Source organism: Spea bombifrons, chromosome 12 (assembly GCF_027358695.1).
Source record: "Spea bombifrons isolate aSpeBom1 chromosome 12, aSpeBom1.2.pri, whole genome shotgun sequence".
NCBI classification, from domain to species: domain Eukaryota; kingdom Metazoa; phylum Chordata; class Amphibia; order Anura; family Pelobatidae; genus Spea; species Spea bombifrons.
In genome coordinates, this window is record NC_071098.1 from 545,655 (window position 1) to 566,913 (window position 21,259).

At 50.1% G+C, this 21,259-nt stretch overlaps 4 protein-coding genes across 8 annotated transcripts; 2 read left to right on the plus strand and 2 right to left on the minus strand.

Moving 5' to 3' along the window:
- The first annotated feature begins 854 nt into the window (after nt 1–854).
- On the plus strand, nt 855–6,963 carry SIAE (sialic acid acetylesterase). Its single transcript, XM_053452331.1, has 10 exons — nt 855–989; nt 1,906–2,067; nt 2,184–2,359; nt 2,911–3,049; nt 3,136–3,331; nt 3,901–4,010; nt 4,078–4,211; nt 4,579–4,733; nt 5,876–6,071; nt 6,339–6,963. Exons 1-10 carry the CDS (start codon nt 896–898, stop codon nt 6,558–6,560), a joined length of 1,584 nt encoding a protein of 527 aa, XP_053308306.1. The 5' UTR covers nt 855–895; the 3' UTR covers nt 6,561–6,963.
- Nucleotides 6,964–9,305: 2,342 nt separating this feature from the next.
- Nucleotides 9,306–13,233, plus strand: PANX3 (pannexin 3). Its single transcript, XM_053452169.1, has 5 exons — nt 9,306–9,529; nt 11,067–11,209; nt 11,345–11,559; nt 11,869–12,545; nt 13,107–13,233. Exons 1-5 carry the CDS (start codon nt 9,349–9,351, stop codon nt 13,133–13,135), a joined length of 1,245 nt encoding a protein of 414 aa, XP_053308144.1. The 5' UTR covers nt 9,306–9,348; the 3' UTR covers nt 13,136–13,233.
- Nucleotides 13,234–14,469: 1,236 nt separating this feature from the next.
- TBRG1 (transforming growth factor beta regulator 1) lies at nt 14,470–18,150 on the minus strand. Of its 5 annotated transcripts, none has more exons than XM_053451760.1 (10): nt 18,035–18,150; nt 17,413–17,561; nt 17,216–17,286; nt 16,913–17,121; nt 16,672–16,811; nt 16,226–16,372; nt 15,750–15,847; nt 15,504–15,614; nt 15,138–15,280; nt 14,470–14,680 (listed from the first exon to the last, which is right to left on the minus strand). In XM_053451760.1, exons 2-10 carry the CDS (start codon nt 17,554–17,556, stop codon nt 14,553–14,555), a joined length of 1,191 nt encoding a protein of 396 aa, XP_053307735.1. In that variant the 5' UTR covers nt 17,557–17,561; nt 18,035–18,150; the 3' UTR covers nt 14,470–14,552. The 5 variants fall into 5 exon arrangements, with proteins under 5 accessions (XP_053307735.1, XP_053307737.1, XP_053307734.1 ...); XM_053451762.1 differs by having other exon boundaries at nt 14,470–14,677; nt 17,984–18,069; XM_053451759.1 differs by having other exon boundaries at nt 17,984–18,066.
- Nucleotides 18,151–19,105: 955 nt separating this feature from the next.
- Nucleotides 19,106–20,056, minus strand: LOC128470484 (olfactory receptor 11L1-like). Its single transcript, XM_053452378.1, has one exon. It carries the CDS (start codon nt 20,054–20,056, stop codon nt 19,106–19,108), a length of 951 nt encoding a protein of 316 aa, XP_053308353.1.
- Nucleotides 20,057–21,259: the final 1,203 nt, after the last annotated feature.

The window sequence follows — 21,259 nt, forward strand, 5'->3', positions numbered from 1 at the left end:
AATTAATAATAGAAAACATAATAATAACAGGAAAAAATTATAATTAATAATAGAAATGATAATAACAGGAAAAATAATAGAAATAATAAGAGAAAATATAATTAACAATAGAAAAAATGCTAAAATAAATAATAATAATATTTATAATAAAAACAGCAATAATAAATAATAACAGAAGTACCCCTGGGATAGATAGATTATTTCCTTGTGGGGTATTAACCTCTGGGGTGCAGTGTATAATGTCTCTGGGGTATTAACCCCTGGGGTGCAGTGTATAATGTCTCTGGGGTATTAACCTCTGGGGTGCAGTGTATAATGTCTCTGGGGTATTTACTCCTGGGGTGCAGTGTATAATGTCTCTGGGGTATTAACCCCTGGGGTGCAGTGTATAATGTCTCTGGGGTATTAACCCCTGGGGTGCAGTGTATAATGTCTCTGGGGTATTAACCCCTGGGGTGCAGTGTATAATGTCTCTGGGGTATTAACCTCTGGGGTGCAGTGTATAATGTCTCTGGGGTATTTACTCCTGGGGTGCAGTGTATAATGTCTCTGGGGTATTAACCCCTGGGGTGCAGTGTATAATGTCTCTGGGGTATTAACCCCTGGGGTGCAGTGTATAATGTCTCTGGGGTATTTACTCCTGGGGTGCAGTGTATAATGTCTCTTGGGTATTAACCCCTGGGGTGCAGTGTATAATGTCCCTGGGGTATTAACCCCTGGGGTGCAGTGTATAATGTCTCTGGGGTATTTACTCCTGGGGTGCAGTGTATAATGTCCCTGGGGTATTAACCCCCGGGGTGCAGTGTATAATGTCACCATGGAATGGGTGGAGCGTTTAACCCCTGCGTGGCTGGTGTTGTCGCCGACAGGAGCCGTGGCCCCTCCTCCGGCACAGATGGTGTTTATGAAGCTGCAGCACTTCCTGGTGGAGCTGGGAGCGATGTCCGGGGCCCGGGCGCTGCTGCTGCTGGCTCTGCTGGGCTCTGCAGGTAGGGGCCGGTATCCCGCTCCATGCACATTAACCCCGCGCACCCTCCTCTGCCGTACAGGCTCCCTGCGTTTTAGTCCCCTATTTTGGGTGGCATTCAGCGCCGCGCAGGCTCGGGCCCCCCACTGGATCATTGATGCCCCATGCGCAGTAAGGGCTGATGCTGAGGGGTGCACCGAGGTCCTACACCTGCTCCCCCCCCGTCACCAGCCTCTGTACGCTCCGCAGAGATATTCCGAATGGATTCACCTGTATTCAAGCAGGGATTCCAGCTGTGATAAACCACCAATCGGGTCGCTGATAACTGTGACTTGGCAAAGGGCCAATCCGGATGCTCCCATTCTCTCATCGGCCCTGTGCACTCCGCCCCCGGGGCAAAGGGCCAATCTGGATCCTGCTGTTCTCTCCCGTCCCTCCGCACCTCTGGGCAAAGGGCCGATCCAGGTTCCTGCCGTTCTCTCCCGGCCCTCTGTGGTTGCCGAGGTCTCATTCCCGAGGTCTAGGGGGCCGGCCCGTTCTCACCGGTCCGTATCCCGTGACTCTCGTGAAATGCTGCCAGTCGCTGCTCTGGGATTCCTGGGGCTCTGAGGGCCGGTTTAATAATAAAAACGAATGGTACGGGATTCGGGGCCCCAGGCGCGCACGGTCGACGTTTTATTTGGGTCCCCTTTCTATGTTATGGGGTGTTTTTCCTGCGGAGGAGAGAACCCATTTCATAACAGATGAAAAGTCCCAAAGCGGGTTATGACATCACCATGCGCGACGTGATGTATTAAACCAGACGCACCCAGGCTGTGTCTGCTCTTAAGACTGAAACCTCGGCGGTCTCCTCCCTATAATATATCTAATTAATTCCCCGTATAGTATAATCGCCGGTCTGTTTCTGTTACGATGTAAATAATATTTCTCTGCTGCAGGTTCCACGTTCCGGTTTGCGTCGTATTATGGCGATCACATGGTGCTGCAGATGGCGCCGTCTCGGGCCTCGGTCTGGGGTTACGGGGAAGTGGGGGCCACGGTGACCGTGTCTCTCTACAAAGGACGGGACGCTCTCTCCAAAAAGGCGGCCTCCGTAAACGGTAACATGGGGCCGGGGGTCTCTCTCCCCCCGCAGGACACGGGGCCGGGGGTCTCTCCCATCGGCTGGTCACATGGAGCATCGTTCCCACCATCTCATCCTGATTGTCTCCTGCAGGTGATGTTGGGGTGTGGAAGGTCCTCTTGGACCCCGTGGCCCCCGGGGGTCCGTATCACTTGGTCGCTCATCACTATTATGATAAAAAAGTAGAGAACATCACCCTGGAGGACGTTCTGTTTGGCGACGTTTGGCTGTGCGGGGGGCAGAGTAATATGGAGATGACCGTCTCGCAGGTACCTGCTCTTTACACTCAGATTATCACCCCCCCAGTCCGGTAATGGACTGGCCCGAACCCACCGACCAGTAAAATACCAGACCTCACTGTAAATACCATGATCCCATAGGGGCAGCTTGGGACGGATCCAGCACAGGAGGAAATGCCATCCATAAACCTTATTCCTGGATGCCTCTTGTGGCTGTGGGTGGAACTACAAGTTGCAAAAAATGGGGACCAGAAGAACCAAAAACATGAGCCCTTCTGCCCCTTCCCCGGCCCACGCCTGCCCTCCTGCCCCTTCCCTGGCCCACGCCTGCCCTCCTGCCCCTTCCCTGGCCCAGGCCTGCCCTCCTGCCCCTTCCCCGGCCCACGCCTGCCCCCGGCTCTCACCCGGAGCCATCGTCTCTTTCCCAATTTATATACTTGCCATGTTTTTCTCTCCTTCTTGTGCAGGAAAGCTCTTTTGTGTAGATACAGGGCAAATTAAATGCCCCCCTGTGTAAATAAGTTCACCTGGTTGCTGGGGTATTTATGACCCCCGTAACCGCAGACCCTGTCATTAATCAGATATTCAACGCCAGCAAAGAGCTGAAGAAAGCCCCTCATTTCCCTCACGTCCGGCTCTTCACCGCCGCCCTGGAGACGTCGCAGGTGGAGCTGGAGGATCTGGTCAAGGTGGATTTGCCGTGGTCGGCGCCGACCCCCAGTAAGAGACGGTCGGGGTTCGTATAACGGTATTAAGGTGTTTTCCTGATAATTTGCCTGATGTTTCTGCTTCCGGTTGGCAATAAGGTAACCTCGGACAGGGGGATTTTACCTATTTCTCGGCGGTCTGCTGGCTGTTCGGCCGCCATTTGTTTCACCGGCTGAAGTATCCGATAGGATTGGTGGAGTCGGTTTGGGGAGGGACGCCGGTGGAAGCCTGGTCCTCGCGGAGAGCTCTGTCACACTGCGGCCTGCGGGGAGATCCTGAGTGGGGCAAGAACGGGTAAAATATTCCTTAATATAACAATGGGCCACGGTCACACAAAATGAAGAGGGTGGTAGATGGGTAGAAAAGCCTCCCAGCAGAGGTGGTTGAGGGTAATAGAGTGAGGGTATTAAACATGAATGGGATAGACATACGGCTCCTGAATCTAAGACTATTCCCTCGTCTCTCTCTCTCTTTCATCTCCCCTTCTCTCTCTCTCTCTTCTCTCTTCTCTCTCTCTCTCTCTCTCTCTCTCTCTCTCTCTCTCTCTCTCTCTCATCTCCCCGTCTCTCTCTCTCTCTCTTCTCTCTCTCTCTCTTTCATCTCCCCTTCTCTCTCTCATCTCCCCGTCTCTCTCTCTTCTCTCTCTCTCTCTCTCTTTCATCTCCCCTTCTCTCTCTCTCTCTCTCTCTCTCTCTCATCTCGCCGTCTCTCTCTTCTCTCTGTACGTATTGAGTCACCTAAAGTAACCTCAATAGAACTGGACCGTCTTACAGGAACATGCAGTCTAGAACCCGTGGTTCCGCTCCCTGCCTGTATCGTGTGCAGTTGATAGACGTGTCAGATAACGGGTTATCGATCTGCAGGTTCTATTTTCCCGGAATGTTGGCGGGGCCGTGCGACTACTCCGTCCTGTGGAACGCGATGATCCATCCCCTGCTCAATATGACCATCAAAGGAGCCGTTTGGTATCAAGGTGAGAGGAGAGCGCTTGTAGGGCGCGGAACGTAACGGAACCTAGAACGTGCTTTGTCTCCTCGCAGGGGAGCAGAACACGGTGACCAACCCCGACCTCTATAACTGCACCTTCCCGGCGCTCATCGATGACTGGAGGCGATCGTTCCACGAGGGCTCCGGCGGCCAAACCGGCAGAGACTTTCCCTTCGGCTTCGTTCAGGTAGCGAAATAAATCGTTGGGCGGATTTCCGGTGGGAGCTCCGGCTGCCCAGAGGGATCGTTTTATTTTACCCCGGTGGGAGCGATAACGTGCTGACCTCAGAATGCTGCCGAGTCGTCGCCCCCCCCCCCTGCCTGCTAACGCCCCCCCTCCCTGCCCGCTGCCGAGTCTCCCCATCCCTCCCCGCCCGCTGCCGAGTCTCCCCATCCCTCCCCCCATCCAGTACTGTGATTTGGCACCGATTCATTTATCGGCCACCAGCAGCGCCAGCGTTTAATGAACTACAATTCTCATCATCCCCTGAAGCCACTTGTGGTCCTGTATTGAAGGCGTGCTGGATATCTGATGTATATCTGATGCATTCCAGCTGTCGACCTATCAGAAGAGCAAACCGCACGATATGTACCCCGCGATACGCTGGCACCAGACGGCCGACTACGGCTACGCGCCCAATCCCAGGATGGCCAACACCTTCATGGCCGTGGCGATGGACCTCGGGGACGAGCAGTCTCCGTACGGAAGGCACGTATTTATCTATGCTGTGTGAGCGGGGCACCCCGAAATATAGCATAGGGGCAGAACCCCTCAACATATACAAGCAGAACGCCCCAAAATATATACGCACAGAACACCCCAAACTATACAACATGAGCGTGACACCCCGAAATATACACACAGAACACCCCAAATATACAACATGAGCGTGACACCCCAAAATATACCCACAGAACACCCCAAATATACAACACGAGCGTGACACCCCAAAATATACCCACAGAACAGCTCAAATATACAACACGAGCGTGACACCCCAAAATATACCCACAGAACAGCTCAAATATACAACACGAGCGTGACACCCCAAAATATACCCACAGAACACCCCAAATATACAACACGAGCGTGACACCCCAAAATATACCCACAGAACATCCCAAATATACAACACGAGCGTGACACCCCAAAATATACCCACAGAACATCCCAAATATACAACACGAGCGTGACACCCCAAAATATACCCACAGAACAGCTCAAATATACAACACGAGCGTGACACCCCAAAATATACCCACAGAACACCCCAAATATACAACACGAGCGTGACACCCCAAAATATACCCACAGAACATCCCAAATATACAACACGAGCGTGACACCCCAAAATATACCCTACGGGCAGAACTCCTCAACATATACAGGCATAACACCCCAAAATATACGGACAGAACACCCCAATTAAAAAACACAAGTGACATCCCAAAATATACAACACGAGCGTGACACCCCAAAAAAACAACACAAATGTGACACCCCAAAATATACGCACAGAACCCCCCTAAATATACGTGCAGAACACCCCAATAATGCAACACAAGTGTGACACCCCAAAATATATGCGCACAACACCCCAAAAATACAACACAAGTGTGACACCCCAAAATATATGCACAGAACCCCCCTAAATATACGTGCAGAACACCCCAAAAATGCAACACAAGTGTGACACCCCAAAATATATGCGCACAACACCCCAAAAATACACACCCCAGTAGCCCCCACATGAATGCGGAAGGATGTGGCAGCCGAGGGGTTTATCGTCTCCCGTTACTCTGGGGGTCTCCCCCCGGATGTCCGTCCCATCGATCCGTCTCCCCCCGCAGCGTTCACCCACGGGATAAACAAACCGTCGCGTACAGACTCTTCCTGGGGGCCCGGGCCGTCGCCTACCGGGAGAAGAAGCTGTCGTTCCAGGGGCCGTTCCCGCGGGCGATGGTCGTGGACTACGCGGGGTCCTACATCAACATAACGTTCGACCAGAATCTCCTGGTGACCCACCCCAGCGACACCATCTTCGAGGTACGGAAACGGGCCGATTCCCTGCGTTTGGTCACTTTACGGGTAGTGTATAAAAACTGGTGAAAGAGGGTCTTATCACCATAGCAACCAATCAAACGGTCCAATAAGCAGCAACTTCTCTCCCTCTCTCTCTCTCTCTCTCTCCCTTTCTCTCCTCACCTCTCTCTCTCCTCTCTCTGTCTCTTCTACAAAAGGGTTAATGTGGAAAATGCCGGTAAAATTCAAACTCGTTGCTTTTATGAAAAATGTTCATTTTTTTGCCCGCAGGTGCTTTGCGCCGGGGATGGGAATGCAGAGGATTCTCTCCGGTGGTCTCCGGCCGCGCTGCGCTCCGCGTCCCCCAGGGTGGTCACCGTCCACTTTAAAGGATGTTCGCGGGTCTCTGCCGTCCGCTACGCCTGGGCGGACTGGCCGTGCGAGTACAAAGCCTGCCCCATATACAGCGCGAACGGGAAGCTCCCCGCGCCCCTCTTCCTAAAATATTTGTGAAAAAGCCAAAATCGTGCATTTTGAGAAAATCCTCTGCTGGAAATGATTATTTCTGTCTGCGAAGCCAAACGAGACGTCGCTGGGATTTCTACTTCGCTTACGGGGCGGAATAAATGAGCGTCGCTCTGGGTAAAATCTTACTTACTGGATCCATTTATCGATTCTCTTCTCTAAAGTAAAAAATTATACATCCGGAAAAAAATCACAAACTGATCGTTAATCCAAGAAATGAAGAAATTCCGCTGGAGTCGCCTCTCTGCACCGCGGGGGTTAATGTGTCGTTATATACCTTATACATTCTATACGTTACTCGCAGATTATACACGGGGCTTCTGTCTTCTAAACTTTGGTTGTAAGAAATGAATTTTATTTATTTTGGGATAAAAGCGATCGGCGGTCATTACATTTTTTACCGAATGATTTTGTCTCCGGTGCCTTTTCTGTCTCTGGTCGGCCGGCGGGTCATACGAGGCCAGAACGCATCGCTGGTTAGCGATCCCCCCGCCAGGGAACGTCCTGCGGATTCCAGGCAGTTTACGCTCTTAGAATGTGTTAGCAGCGCATTGGCTGGGGCATTGTGGGGTGGATAGGTGGAGCTGCCTCCCAGTAGAAGTGGTAGAGGGTAATACAGTGAGGGTATTAAACATGCATGGGGTAGAATCTGAATCCTGGATTGGGTCGCTGTTACGTTTTCGCTCCGACTTGTTCCACTGATTTTTTTTGATTTTTTTTTTGCGGCCCCCGTGGGATTGGCGCATTTCCCGGACCCCGCCGAGTACACTGCAGGTCACGGTTACTCAGGAATTTCACCCGCCGCTGTCCACAAGTTTTATTTTAGAGCCTGGCGAGCCCCAGTCGTGTTTAAATGTCCTCCCCACAGGCTTCTTCCCGGATAAATGTCAGGAATAGAGAATCCACACGAGGGGTAAATACACGGGATCAGCCTTTTAACCCTGAACGCTGCATTGTTACTCCTTTGGCACTTAAAGGGTTAAACGGTTTCCTGCCGAGATCTGGGGCAGAAGGGAGCTCCGAATGCAGGTGTCGGCAGATGTGAGTGGTACATGCCCCATGCAAGGGTATTTTGGGGCAATTTAAAAGAAAAAACAACCTCAGCAATCTGCAGGACCATTCCATTGGTTGCTATGGTGATTGCTCTAGATTTTGCACTTTGCCCAATTGTCTTGAGCAGCTGCTGCAAAAAATACAGAGGATTTACAGATAAGAGGTGCATGCGCGTCATTATCCCGAAGTGCATCGGACGGATTCATCCCCAAAGTCGGGACCTCTGCAGTAATAGCCTGGCTACTGGCATAGTGTGTGCAGCTAGAAAGGCTCCAGGTGGTAAGGGTGTGATGATAGAGCGAGTGTGTGTGTGTTAACATGAGAGAGTATGTGTAAGTGTGTTAGCATGAGTGTGTGAATGTGAGTTAGTGTTAGTATGAGTGTGTGTGTGTGGGAGTTAGTGTTAGTATGAGTGTGTGAATGTGCGTGTGTGTGTGTTAGTATGAGTGTGTGAATGTGAGTTAGTGTTAGCGTGCGTGTGTGAATGTGCGTGTGTGTTAGTATGAGTGTGTGAATGTGCGTGTGTTAGTATGAGTGTGTGAATGTGTGTGTGTTAGTATGAGTGTGTGAATGTGAGTTAGTGTTAGCGTGCGTGTGTGAATGTGCGTGTGTGTTAGTATGAGTGTGTGAATGTGAGTTAGTGTTAGCGTGCGTGTGAATGTGCGTGTGTGAATGTGTGTGTGAGAATGAGTGTGTGAATGTGTGTGTGTGTGAATGTGTGTGTGTGTTAGTATGAGTGTGTGAATGTGTGTGTGTGTGTTAGTATGAGTGTGTGAATGTGCGTGTGTGTTAGGATGAGTGTGTGAATGTGTGTGTTAGTATGAGTGTGTGAATGTGCGTGTGTGTTAGGATGAGTGTGTGAATGTGTGTGTGTTAGTATGAGTGTGTGAATGTGTGTGTGTGTTAGGATGAGTGTGTGAATGTGTGTGTGTGTGTTAGTATGAGTGTGTGAATGTGCGTGTGTGTTAGGATGAGTGTGTGAATGTGTGTGTGTTAGTATGAGTGTGTGAATGTGCGTGTGTGTTAGGATGAGTGTGTGAATGTGTGTGTGTTAGTATGAGTGTGTGAATGTGCGTGTGTGTTAGTATGAGTGTGTGAATGTATGTGTATTAGGGATGAAGTCGTCTTTACCAAAAGCCCTGAAAATGCAGTGAAATCCTAAACAAAAGCCCCCGACGTTAAATCCGCAGCGGATAGAAAGAACGTCTCGTTCCCCGGAGAAACAAACTAATTCAGGAGCGAATTCTGTTTATTGACGCTCACCGACCCCGTTCATCTAAAAACGACCAAAACCTCCTTAAAATGACACTCGGGGGTAAAACCTGCAAACAATTTATAGCAAGCGGCCGGCACCCGGACAGGCGATTCATGTCAGCGATCGGCCGCCGGGCGGTGGGGGTTTTCTTCAGATCCTAATTAAAAGTTTTATTTAGAGCAGCCAGCCCTGTAATTAATCCCGCCGGGCGGCCCAGGCCACAGGCGTTCTGTAATTGGGGCTTCGTGGTCGGTAAATGACGCAGTAAACGGGACGATCTGTACCAATCTTCGCTCGATTTGAATCCCATCCTACAATTTTGGTACATAAAGGGCTTTATATTTAGAAAACGATCCCCGCGGCATATAAAGCCCCCGAGCCTCGGCCGCAGAGCATCACTCGTGGTGTCCGGCTGTCCGGGGGATTCAGTCTCATTTCTCACTTCGTTTTTCTGGATTTCCCATCAATATGTCGCTGGCACAGAGAGCGGCGGAGTACATGCTCTCGGATTCTTTGCTGCCGGAATCCAACCCTCCAAACAAGAAGCGCCTGCGCCTGGAATTACCCCTGGACCGGATCATTAAACTCGTGTCCATCGGCCTCCCTCTGCTGCTGGTCTCGCTGGCGTTCGCTCGAGAAATCACCAACGGTAACGTACAGGGACCCCGTACCCAGCAGAGTATATTACCAGCAGACCCCTGTATAATGTATAGATAAATCAGTGACCGGCCCCCTGTATAATGTATATATAAATCAGTGACCCGGCCCCCTGTATAATGTATAGATAAATCAGTGACCGGCAGACCCCTGTATAATGTATAGATAAATCAGTGACCGGCCCCCTATATAATGTATAGTAAAATCAGTGACCGGCAGACAACTGTATAATGTATAGATAAATCAGTGACCGGCCCCCTGTATAATGTATAGATAAATCAGTGACCGGCAGACCCCTGTATAATGTATAGATAAATCAGTGACCGGCCCCTGTATAATGTATAGATAAATCAGTGACCGGCCCCCTGTATAATGTATAGATAAATCAGTGACCGTCCCCCTGTATAATGTATAGATAAATCAGTGACCGTCCCCCTGTATAATGTATAGATAAATCAGTGACCGGCCCCTGTATAATGTATAGATAAATCAGTGACCGGCCCCTGTATAATGTATAGATAAATCAGTGACCGGCCCCTGTATAATGTATAGATAAATCAGTGAGCCGGCCACTTGTATAATGTATAGATAAATCAGTGAGCCGGCCCCTGTATAATGTATAGATAAATCAGTGAGCCGGGGCCCTGTATAATGTATAGATAAATCAGTGACCGGCCCCCTGTATAATGTATAGATAAATCAGTGACCGGCCCCTGTATAATGTATAGATAAATCAATGACCGGCCCCCTGTATAATGTATAGATAAATCAGTGAGCTGGCCCCCTGTATAATGTATAGATAAATCAGTGAGCCGGGGCCCTGTATAATGTATAGATAAATCAGTGAGCCGGGGCCCTGTATAATGTATAGATAAATCAGTGAGCCGGCCCCCTGTATAATGTATAGATAAATCAGTGACCGGCCCCCCTGTATAATGTATAGATAAATCAGCGAGCCGGCCCCCTGTATAATGTATAGATAAATCAGTGTCCGGCCCCCTGTATAATGTATAGATAAATCAGCGAGCCGGGGCCCTGTATAATGTATAGATAAATCAGTGACCGGCCCCCTGTATAATGTATAGATAAATCAGTGACCGGCCCCCTGTATAATGTATAGATAAATCAGCGAGCCGGGGCCCTGTATGATGTATAGATAAATCAGTGACCGGCCCCTGTATAATGTATAGATAAATCAGTGAGCTGGCCCCCTGTATAATGTATAGATAAATCAGTGAGCTGGCCCCCTGTATAATGTATAGATAAATCAGTGAGCCGGGGCCCTGTATAATGTATAGATAAATCAGTGAGCCGGCCCCCTGTATAATGTATAGATAAATCAGTGTCCGGCCCCCTGTATAATGTATAGATAAATCAGTGACCGGCCCCTGTATAATGTATAGATAAATCAGTGACCGGCCCCTGTATAATGTATAGATAAATCAGTGTCCGGCCCCCTGTATAATGTATAGATAAATCAGCGAGCCGGGGCCCTGTATGATGTATAAAGCGCTTGCTTTGGGTTTCAGGCCCCCAGGTGCTCTGTTTCCCCCCCGGTAACCTGTCGGAGAAGCACGTTCAGTACGTGGAGAAGCATTGCTGGCATTCCCTGCGGCACCACGAGGTCACGGCGGCCGGCGGCCCCTCGGAGCGATCGTTGTGGGTCCATAAGGTGATTATTGGAAACGTTAAATTATTAACGACGGCCGCACTCTGTACGCAATGAAGCGATTAATGCCCCGAATCCCATACTGTGGGGCGTGGGGGGTCTCAGACGCCGCATACATTACATTTTTCACCCCCCCAGGTGTACCCCTATATACTGCTGCTGGTTTCCGTGGCGATGTACATCCCCGCCGCTCTCTGGAAATACGTCTCCCGGTCTTCGCTCTCCACGGATCTGACGTTCATCGTGGATGAATTGGATAAATCTTATAACCGATCCATCCGGCTGGTGCAGCACCTGCTGGACTCGCACCGGACGTCGGCCGACCCCGCGCTCTTCTGGGAGGAGATCAGAAGGTGAGCGCGTTTCATGTCTCCCCGCGTGCCCCGCGCGCTCCGTGTTTAATGTCTCCCCGCGTGCCCCGCGCGCTCCGTGTTTCATGTCTTGTCGCGTGTCCTGTGTGCCTCCGTGTTTAACGTCTTGTGTCCCGCGTGCCCTGCGAGCTCCGTGTTCTCTTGCAGTGCGCGTTCCGTGTTTAATGTCTCGTCGCATGTCCCGTGTGTCTCTGTGTTTAATGTCTCATCGCGTGTCCCGGGTGGAATCCGTGTTTAATGTCCCGTGTGCCCCGTGCCTTCCACGTTAAAGCCGCGTGTTTTCTCTTGCAGCGCGCGCCACGTGAGATACTTCGAGTTCCCGCTCCTGGAGAGATATCTGTCCTGCAAGCAGCGCTCCCATCGCCTGGCGTTCGCTTACCTCCTGCGCCACGTCCTGCTGCTGGCGATCATCCTCGGCACCTGCGCCTACCTGGCCGCCTTCCACCTCACCGTCTTCTACCAAGACGAGTTCAACTGTCACGTAAAAGGGGGCTTCCTGAGTGCCGAGACCCCCGCGTCTCCCTACGTCAACTGCAAGTTTGTGTCGCTGTCCGTGTTCCAGATCGTCAGCGTGGCCAACGCGGCCGTCTACGTCCTGCTGCTGCCGCTCATCGTTTACAATCTGAGCAAACTGTTCCGCTGGGACAAACCGTTCCTCAACGTCTACGAGATGCTGCCGGCCTTCGACCTTCTCACCAACAAGATGCTGGGCTGCCCGCTCAACGACCTCAACGTCCTCATCCTCTTCCTGCGCGCCAACGTCTCCGAGCTGCGCTCCTTCGGCCGGCTGAGCGTTGTGTGCGCCCTGAAGGACGCGGCGGCAAACGGCCAGAACATCGACACGGTCGTCGACTTCATGACGCTGCTGGTCGGGATGGACATCGAGAACTCGACCCTGCACAGCCCGGCGGCGTGTGAAGCCAACCCCGACGGGAACCGGCCGCCGCCGCCAAAGGCGCAGTCCTACGGTGAGACGCGCCGGGGCATCCGGTCAATGAGCGCGAGCCGGTAACGTGGCCGGGAAAGCTGGGAATTTGTTAAACTTTTTGCTAATTGTAACGTTCCGGTGAACGTAGAAAAAAAAGCTTCATTTCACGTCGTTTTCCCCCAAAACTCTGAATGATCCCAAATTTTACTTTCATTTATAATCTGTAAAAAACAATGAATTTTCCAAAAAAAAATTCCAGGTAAAAGCCGCCCAGTACCTGCTCCTTACCGGCTCCTTCCCTGCTTAAGATGCAGTCCCACTCGATGTAATTGTTTTATGCTTTGTCCGGGGTGTGAAGATTCCCGCCAGGACCTCGTACGTAACGTATGGTGCTGCGCGTAATAAACGAGGTCGCGTACAGCGGTGCAACGCTCTGCGGCGGCGATACTAATAATAACTCCGCGGCTCTGGTTATCCTCCGTCACAGCCGAGCCATAAAGATCCGACCCCCTGCTTTTCGGAACGACCTCGCCTTCGCCGGATAATTAGCGCGTCTCATAATTTAACGCAAAAACACTGACTTTTAAATCCTGTTTTTCAGAAATGGCAAAAATGCAAGAAAAGAAGTAAAGAAGGAATAAAACCTGCGCGAGGAGTGCTGCGGACTCTGCCCCCGCGGGGGACTCGCCGGACTCGCCTTTTGTTTCTTTAATACATTTTATTTCTTTTATGTTTTTCTTTTTTTTTGTATTTTAAGCTGCAAAATAATTCTGGAAACTCATAATTACCCCCCGTGGCAGAGAACGCAGTCCGTGCGATGAATGTACAGGAACCCCGTTACACGCCAGGAACACGGAGCCCGCGTCGGACTGCCCGGAATCGGGTCAGGGCTTCATATCCCAGAATTAGCAGCAAATGGAGCGCTATGACATCATCAACCTGACCTCGCCTGTAAATGATTTAGGGCATTTTTTATGGGCTCTAAGGGGGGGGGCATTAAAGGGACGGCGTGCGTGGAAGCTGCAGCAAGGAGCGATAGTACGGAGTGATATAGATTTTATTTATGTTGTATTGTAAGTCATGGCGTGTAACGCGATGGCGTGTAACACGCCGGTGCGAGCCGTGCGTAGAGATGAGCGGACGCTACAGCCGGGAGCAGGAATTACAGAAACTGCAGATATAGAACGGATAGCATGTGAGCGGCGCGGGGAATACACAGTATATAGCGGGGGGGGGCAGTACACGGCACGGGGAATACACAGTATATAACGGCGGCGGGGGGGGGGATACACAGTATATAATGGCAGGCAGTGGGGGGAGGCACGGCGCAGGGAATACACAGTATATAACGGCAGCGGGGGGGATACACAGTATATAATGGCAGTGAGGGGGGGACACAGGGCGGGGAATACACAGTATATAATGGCAGTGAGGGGGGGTACATGGGGCAGCGGATAACCAGTATAGAACGGCAGCGGTGGGGGGATACACAGTATATAACGGCAGCAGGGGGGGGCACGGCGCGGGGAATACACAGTATATAATGGCAGTGGGGGGGGTACATGGGGCAGCGAGAGGGCGGCCCCCACCCTGTAACAGAGCGCACCAGCTAGTGCTCCGCTTGGCCAACGTTCGTTCTTCGGGACACAGTTGGAGCGTCCGGATGCCCTTCCTTAACATATTACGATCCGGGTCGCCCCCTCATACCCCGTGCTGCCTGGGGGGGGGGGTTAACCCCTCAGTCTAGTAAAACAGTTCTCAGGGTGAATTTTCTATTTTTGCTGCCGTTTGACAAGATTCCTGAAATAAACAAAAGCGTCGTCTCTCTCTGTCTGGTTCTGTGAAATTCAGCAAAATTTACAATAAAAATAATAATCCGGGGCAGGTTCATTTTGGTCTATTTACGTTTAACCCTTTCCGCTCCAGAAACGAAAAAACGCAAAAATAATCAATCCACAAAAATCTGGATCTTTCAAGCCGGTGCAAAAAGCCGCGTGACGGCAGAGAGAAAATAATTTATTTAAAGACATAAAAACACTCGAAGGGGCTACTCCGAGGAGCGGGACGGGGACTTCGCGTGCAGCGCGGACGCCAGCTGCGCATGGGATAAGAACATTTCCGGATAGCTTGAGATGTAGTCGTGGGACGCCTGGATCTCAGGAAGATCTAGAACTTCTTAATACAAAGAAACAGGATTAAGATTTTGGGGCGTAATCCCCGCAGCCAAATAACCAAACGACTTTAAAACGAGTAGATTCCGTAAAACCCGCAGGAAACGGGAACTTGTGTTTCCGCATTATTTTGGATGCGGTTTTAGAGCCGGCGGGTTATCCGGCCCCTAAATATCACCCGCTGAGACTCGGAAAACTCTGACGCTACGGAGTAAACAGCGTTAAAGACCAGAAACCGAAATCCCAGCCAAGAAACTAATTACAATATTTCTGTAGTGATGTCACTAACCAGCTGCACCAGTGTGATGTAATGACAGCCAGACAACCCCACAGAGGAGGTAGGGGGGTATTTTATTGCTGGATAGGGGGGTAATTTACGTACCAGAAGCTCCCGTAGGTCGGTCTCTCAACCAACCCCTCCCCCCCCCCCCCCCCCTTATAAGGAAAATCACGCAAGTTACCGGATAACACCGAGTCGGTTTTCATTTCTTCAAAACTCTGTCTGTGAAAAGCCTCGAAGTTTACGGACGCGTCGTTTTCATGAAGTTCGTAGGGAAGGCGGCCGTCGCCCGGTCTGCAGACCTCAAATCTCACCCACTCGTAGCTAAAAAGAAAAACCTTCATTCTCACAAAGCATACAACACGGCAACACGTATGTCTTTCTAAACGTGTAAAGGAAAGGGAACGTTCACATCCAGGTCATCGCGGAGGACACACGGGGCAAGCGGGCTTCGGGACTCGAGAAGAAGCAGAGGAGGTGCAGACGCTGACTGTCGGCCCGACGCACTTTTACGTATAAATCACACATAAGGGAAGAACGATCGCACCTTGAACATTTCCGGGCTCCGGGGCAGCTCTGTATTAAATTCTGAACGGTGGGGTGCGATAAACCAAAGAAATAAACCCCGGCGTTGTCAGGAACACGCAACATACTCCCCCTGAAACACAACAAACACGTGTTATCGTCTCCAACGGATCCAGAGCGTCCAGGCATCGCGCGGCCGGCAGTCAGCTACCGGCGAGTCCCACGACGGCAAACACCAGCGCGTTCTGGCGCAGGCGGCTTTGCTTACCGCGCCGCAGCGATGGTTTTCAGGAGGACGGAGTGACATTCGTTCGCAGAGTCAGACACGATGGAATTCTGAGGATCGTCTTCTGGAACAATCTCAAACTGCAACCGAGAAAAAAAAAATGGATCAAATACCAGATTCCGGCTTTCTCTTCGCTAATCATCAGGAGAAGAAGACAAAAAAAAGTGTTTTATACCCAAACGCTCCCAAACCTTACCCCAGTAATAAAACAGAAACAACGCTCCAGGAAGGAGATCGACCCGAGCTTTCAAATTATACAGACGCCACGAGAGCCCAATATAAATCATACGGGGGGGGGGGGGGCATGACAGCAACGTCAAACACATAAAGGGTTAAATAAAACACAAGAAGAGAAATTAGAGAGCGGTCAGAGGGTCCGGTTTCCCTGCGGCTCGTATCTACCAAAGGTTCTACGTTCTCGAAGAAGTTCCCCGCGGGTCTTTGTACTTGGAACACACCTGCGGTCCCGTGACGCCGTCTTTGATCTGACACGTGTAAAGACAGCGCTGCTCGGGGTGTCTCGCGCTGACGTACACTCTGGTGCTGCAGAAGCCGACGGGGTAAATGGCCGCTGTGCTGTGGAAGGCAGGCCGGTCCGAGACAATCTATGGCGAGAAGAGAGAATTCGGTGTTACCGGCCGGGCCAACGGGAGCCCCCCCAAAAGACCAAAGTATAACAGAGGAACGCTCTAGCCTGGGGGGGGCACCGATACACTCTACCCGGTGGTGGGGGCATTACAATGAATTTGCGCAACATCCTCAGCCGCTGGAGGAAAGTCGGATAGAGTCAGATTACATTACATTTATTTATAAAGCGCCGTTACATTCATAGAACATTTTATAAACACAAACAAACACATACAATAAACAAACACAACAACACATACAATAACACATAACTCACCTCCCCGAGGCTGTAAACGGTCAGATCTTCCAGGGCAATCGGGAAAACAGGCCTCCCACAGGAGTCCAGGGGAACGGGTCGGACCCCCCGCCGAGCTCCCCCTTCCGGAACCCTCTTCCTTTTAGAAGATTTCTTCAGAACTAGGAGCAGGAATCAGAACGCGTTACGAGAGAATCACGGCAGCCGATCCCCCCGCCCGATCCCACCGCCAACCTACCCCGGGGCAAACGCCACCTCTCACCTTCCGACTTGTCTTTTTCTCTTTTGTCCTTTTTTAACTTTTTACCCAGAGCTTCGTCCGCCACATTCGCCGAACCCCCGTCCGCAGCGGCCCCATTTACCCCCCCGGCGTCCGGCGCGGAGAAGCCAGCGGACAGACTGGAGTTATGCGACGCCGGCGGCTCTTCCTCCCCCAATGCCTGCAGCTGGAGGGTTCTTTTTAATAAAAACCTGAAACGGGGATAAAAACAACTATTTTCACTAAAAGTATGGACCAACCAGACGGCCGCTGTTATCACACGTTGGATATTTACGCTCCACTTACCTTCTTTCCTCTTTCGCCCGGAGGAACTTACTTTCGATGCGGGAGATTTCATCACACAGAGCCGCATTTTCCTTATAAAAACACAAAAAATATATATATTCGGGTGCAAAGGAAGACGTTTATGGAAAATGGCGCCCGCCGCGCGGAATTAAGAATGATCGGCGAACACCCGAGCGCTCCCGGCGTGTTTCACTCACAAACACCATGGCCTTGGCGACGCGCTTCAGGCGCAGACACTTCCGCCGGTACTTCTCGCTGTGGCTCCGCTTCACGCACTTTTTACTCCTGGGTTTGCCGTCTCGATAGGGAGAACGAGGAGCGAAGGAGCCAAACCGATTCATCCTTCCTGCAAACAGAAAACGTCAGAGCGGCGGAGAAACCGAATGACCCAATCGGAGCAGAGAACAGAACCCGCGGCGGAAGATCCACTTCTACCCATCGTACTGCGCCGCGGAATATGACGCCGCTATATCACACAATTAAATAATAATAACAGGCCATTTCCGGGCCACTCTCTGCCGGGCGCACACAGGGTTAAAATAAAGCGTGTCCTGGACCCCGGCATCCGAACAAAGCCTGACGCGTATCGGCTGCATAGGCTGCAGCGCAGCACACACAGTGACACCGTACAGCACTAACATACGCCGCAGTGCAGTACAATCATCCATAATGTATAACCTTCACTGGCTGCAGGGGTAACACAGGCCTCACCCTGCTGCAGGGTACAGTTAGCCCGGGTATCACCTGCCCCTCCCCGGCCTTCCACACCCGAACTCCTCCTCACTGAGCATTAAAACAGCTCTTCGGTGGCCGACTAACCTGGAGCGCTAAACCCCTAAAACGGATCTCGTCTGAGCGATAAACACCAGAGACTGCGTGGCTCGCAGTGTCGGGGGATGCCGGACTGACATTTTCTTGGAGTCAACCAATGCTTCATGGGGTATGTCTCTAGTGTTTGGAACTCCGCGCCGGCAGGAACAGCGAAGCTCCTGTCGTTATCACCCCGCGCATGCGCCGTGGTTAGAGAACAGGGCCTGTTATACAGAGGTAGCTGTGGATAGAGAGCGGTGGGGGGTATTATATAGATGAAGTGTTATACAGAGAGGGCTGGGGGTATTATATAGATGAAGTGTTATACAGAGAGGGCTGGGGGTATTATATAGATGAAGTGTTATACAGAGAGGGCTGGGGGTATTATATAGATGGGGGAGTGTTATACAGAGAGAGTGGGGGTATTATATAGATGGGGGAGTGTTATACAGAGAGAGCGGTGGGGGGTATTATATAGATGGGGGGTTTATACAGAGAGCAGTGTGGGGGGGTATTATATAGATAGAGTGTTATACAGAGAGCAGGGGGTATTATCCTGCCCTTAGTAAGCACTCACCGGCTAGTGCCCCGCAGTAACACAGACCGGTATTACGCTTCTATACTACGGAGGGAATAATAATATCCGTCCAGCGATAGCGTGTAAGCGGAGCGCGCCGGGGACAGCGGGGAAACTCAGCGATTCCTGTTACTGTCTGGAGAAAAATCTTTAAAATACCAGAAATGTCGTTATTATTATTTTACAGACTAAAAAACTAAACATTAGTCCGATAGCAATATCAGTATTGTATCTTATTGGATAGTATTGTATTTTATTGGATCGTATTGTATTTTATTGGATCGTATTGTATCTTATTGGATAGTATTGTATTTTATTGGATCGTATTGTATCTTATTGGATCGTATTGTATCTTATTGTATCGTATTGTATCTTATTGTATCGTATTGTATCTTATTGGATCGTATTGTATCTTATTGTATCGTATTGTATCTTATTGGATCGTATTGGATCGTATTGTATCTTATTGTATTTTATTGGATCGTATTGTATCCGAAATTCCATCAAACTCTGGCTTGTCCGCGCACGGTGTGGATGGTTTTGAGCAGAGCTCTCCTGATCTCTCGATTCCTCGCGCTGTATATCATGGGGTTGAAGAACGGAGTGGCCAGCGTATACAGCAGCGACATATACTTATACATGTTAAAGGAGCTGATATCGGAAGGAACGACGTACAGACCGATCAGCGTCCCGTAATACAGACAGACCGCGGCCAGGTGAGAGCTGCAGGTGGAAAAGGCTTTGCGTCTCCCGGAGGACGAAGATATTAGGAATATCACCTGGAAAATGCACAGGTAGGTGGAGATTATAAATGCGAAGGGCAAAAGAGCGAAACACGAGGACAGAATGAATACTTCCGTCCGTACGATGAACGTGTCGGAGCACGAAAGCTTCAGGAGCGGGGAAACATCGCAAAAGAAGTGATCGATCAGTCTGGGGCCGCAAAACTCCAAACGACTGACGAGGCCGACTACAACCAGAGCGACGGCGGAGCCCACAAACCACGGCCCGGCAGCCAGGTGACGGCACAGTTTGTGGTCCATGATGGCGTTATACCGTAGCGGCCGGGAAATCGCCAGAAGTCGGTCGTATGACATCACGGCCAGCAGAAGACACTCTATGGTCATGGAGCAGCCGATGCACTGGAGCTGCGTGAGACACGCTGCAAGCGATATCGCGCCTCCTTCATTCAGGATAAGGAATAGCATGTTTGGCACGATGCTCGATGTGAGGAAGATGTCTGCCGAGGACAGATGACCGAGGAAGAAATACATGGGAGAGCGAAGAGCGCGAGAGAAATTCACCAGCGCGATGATCAGAAAGTTCCCCATAATTGTGGCGCTGTACAAAAGAAAGAGCGCGACGAAGAGAGGAGCCCGGAACCTCGGCAGCTGGAACCCCAGGAGGAAAAACTCCACCGACGTCTGATTCTGTGTCCGCGTTAATAGAAACATTCTTCCCGACCAAGAACGAAGGGATCGGAAGTAAAAAGTGATATAATTACAAAAAAACCTTCATGGCTGCATGAAACCGAAAGAGATCACGCGCCGGCGCTGTCCTGCGCTCCTTTCCTGGGTCTGCATGACATTGAATCCGGCTCTGGCGCGTCTTCTTACATTTGGCGGTCCTTCGATGTGGCAAATGATTTGGACGTTACTATGTTTCTGAACTGGGGGAAAACCATAAGACTTAAAATATCATCTCCTATTTTGTTTTTAGGAGAATAGGAAATCTTGTGAGAGGATTAGCCGGATGTCAGTAATGATAGGGAGAAAGAATCTATGTATTAAGAAGAAGTACATGCTGATACAGTGGAGACGTCAACTAGAAAGAACCCCCCCCCCCGTATATAATATATAACGTGAGGAATATACAGGATATAACGGGTTATAAGGACGGGGTTAGTTATACGGCCGGAGAGTATATAATATATAATATGAGGAATATACAGGATATAACGGGTTATAAGGACGGGATTAGTTATACGGCCGGAGAGTATATAATATATAATATGAGGAATATACAGGATATAACGGGTTATAAGGACGGGATTAGTTATACGGCCGGAGAGTATATAATATATAATATGAGGAATATACAGGATATAACGGGTTATAAGGACGGGGTTAGTTATACGGCCGGAGAGTATATAATATATAATACGAGGAATATACAGGGATATAACGGGTTATTAGGACGGGATTAGTTATACGGCCGGAGAGTATATAATATATAATATGAGGAATATACAGGGATATAACGGGTTATAAGGACGGGGTTAGTTATACGGCCGGAGAGTATATAATATATAATACGAGGAATATACAGGGATATAACGGGTTATTAGGACGGGATTAGTTATACGGCCGGAGAGTATATAATATATAATATGAGGAATATACAGGGATATAACGGGTTATAAGGACGGGATTAGTTATACGGCCGGAGAGTATATAATATATAATATGAGGAATATACGGGGATATAACGGGTTATAAGGACGGGATTAGTTATACGGCCGGAGAGTATATAATATAAAATATGAGGAATATACAGGGATATAACGGGTTATAAGGATGGGATTAGTTATACGGGGGAGAGTATATAATATATAATATGAGGAATATACAGGATATAACGGGTTATAAGGACGGGGT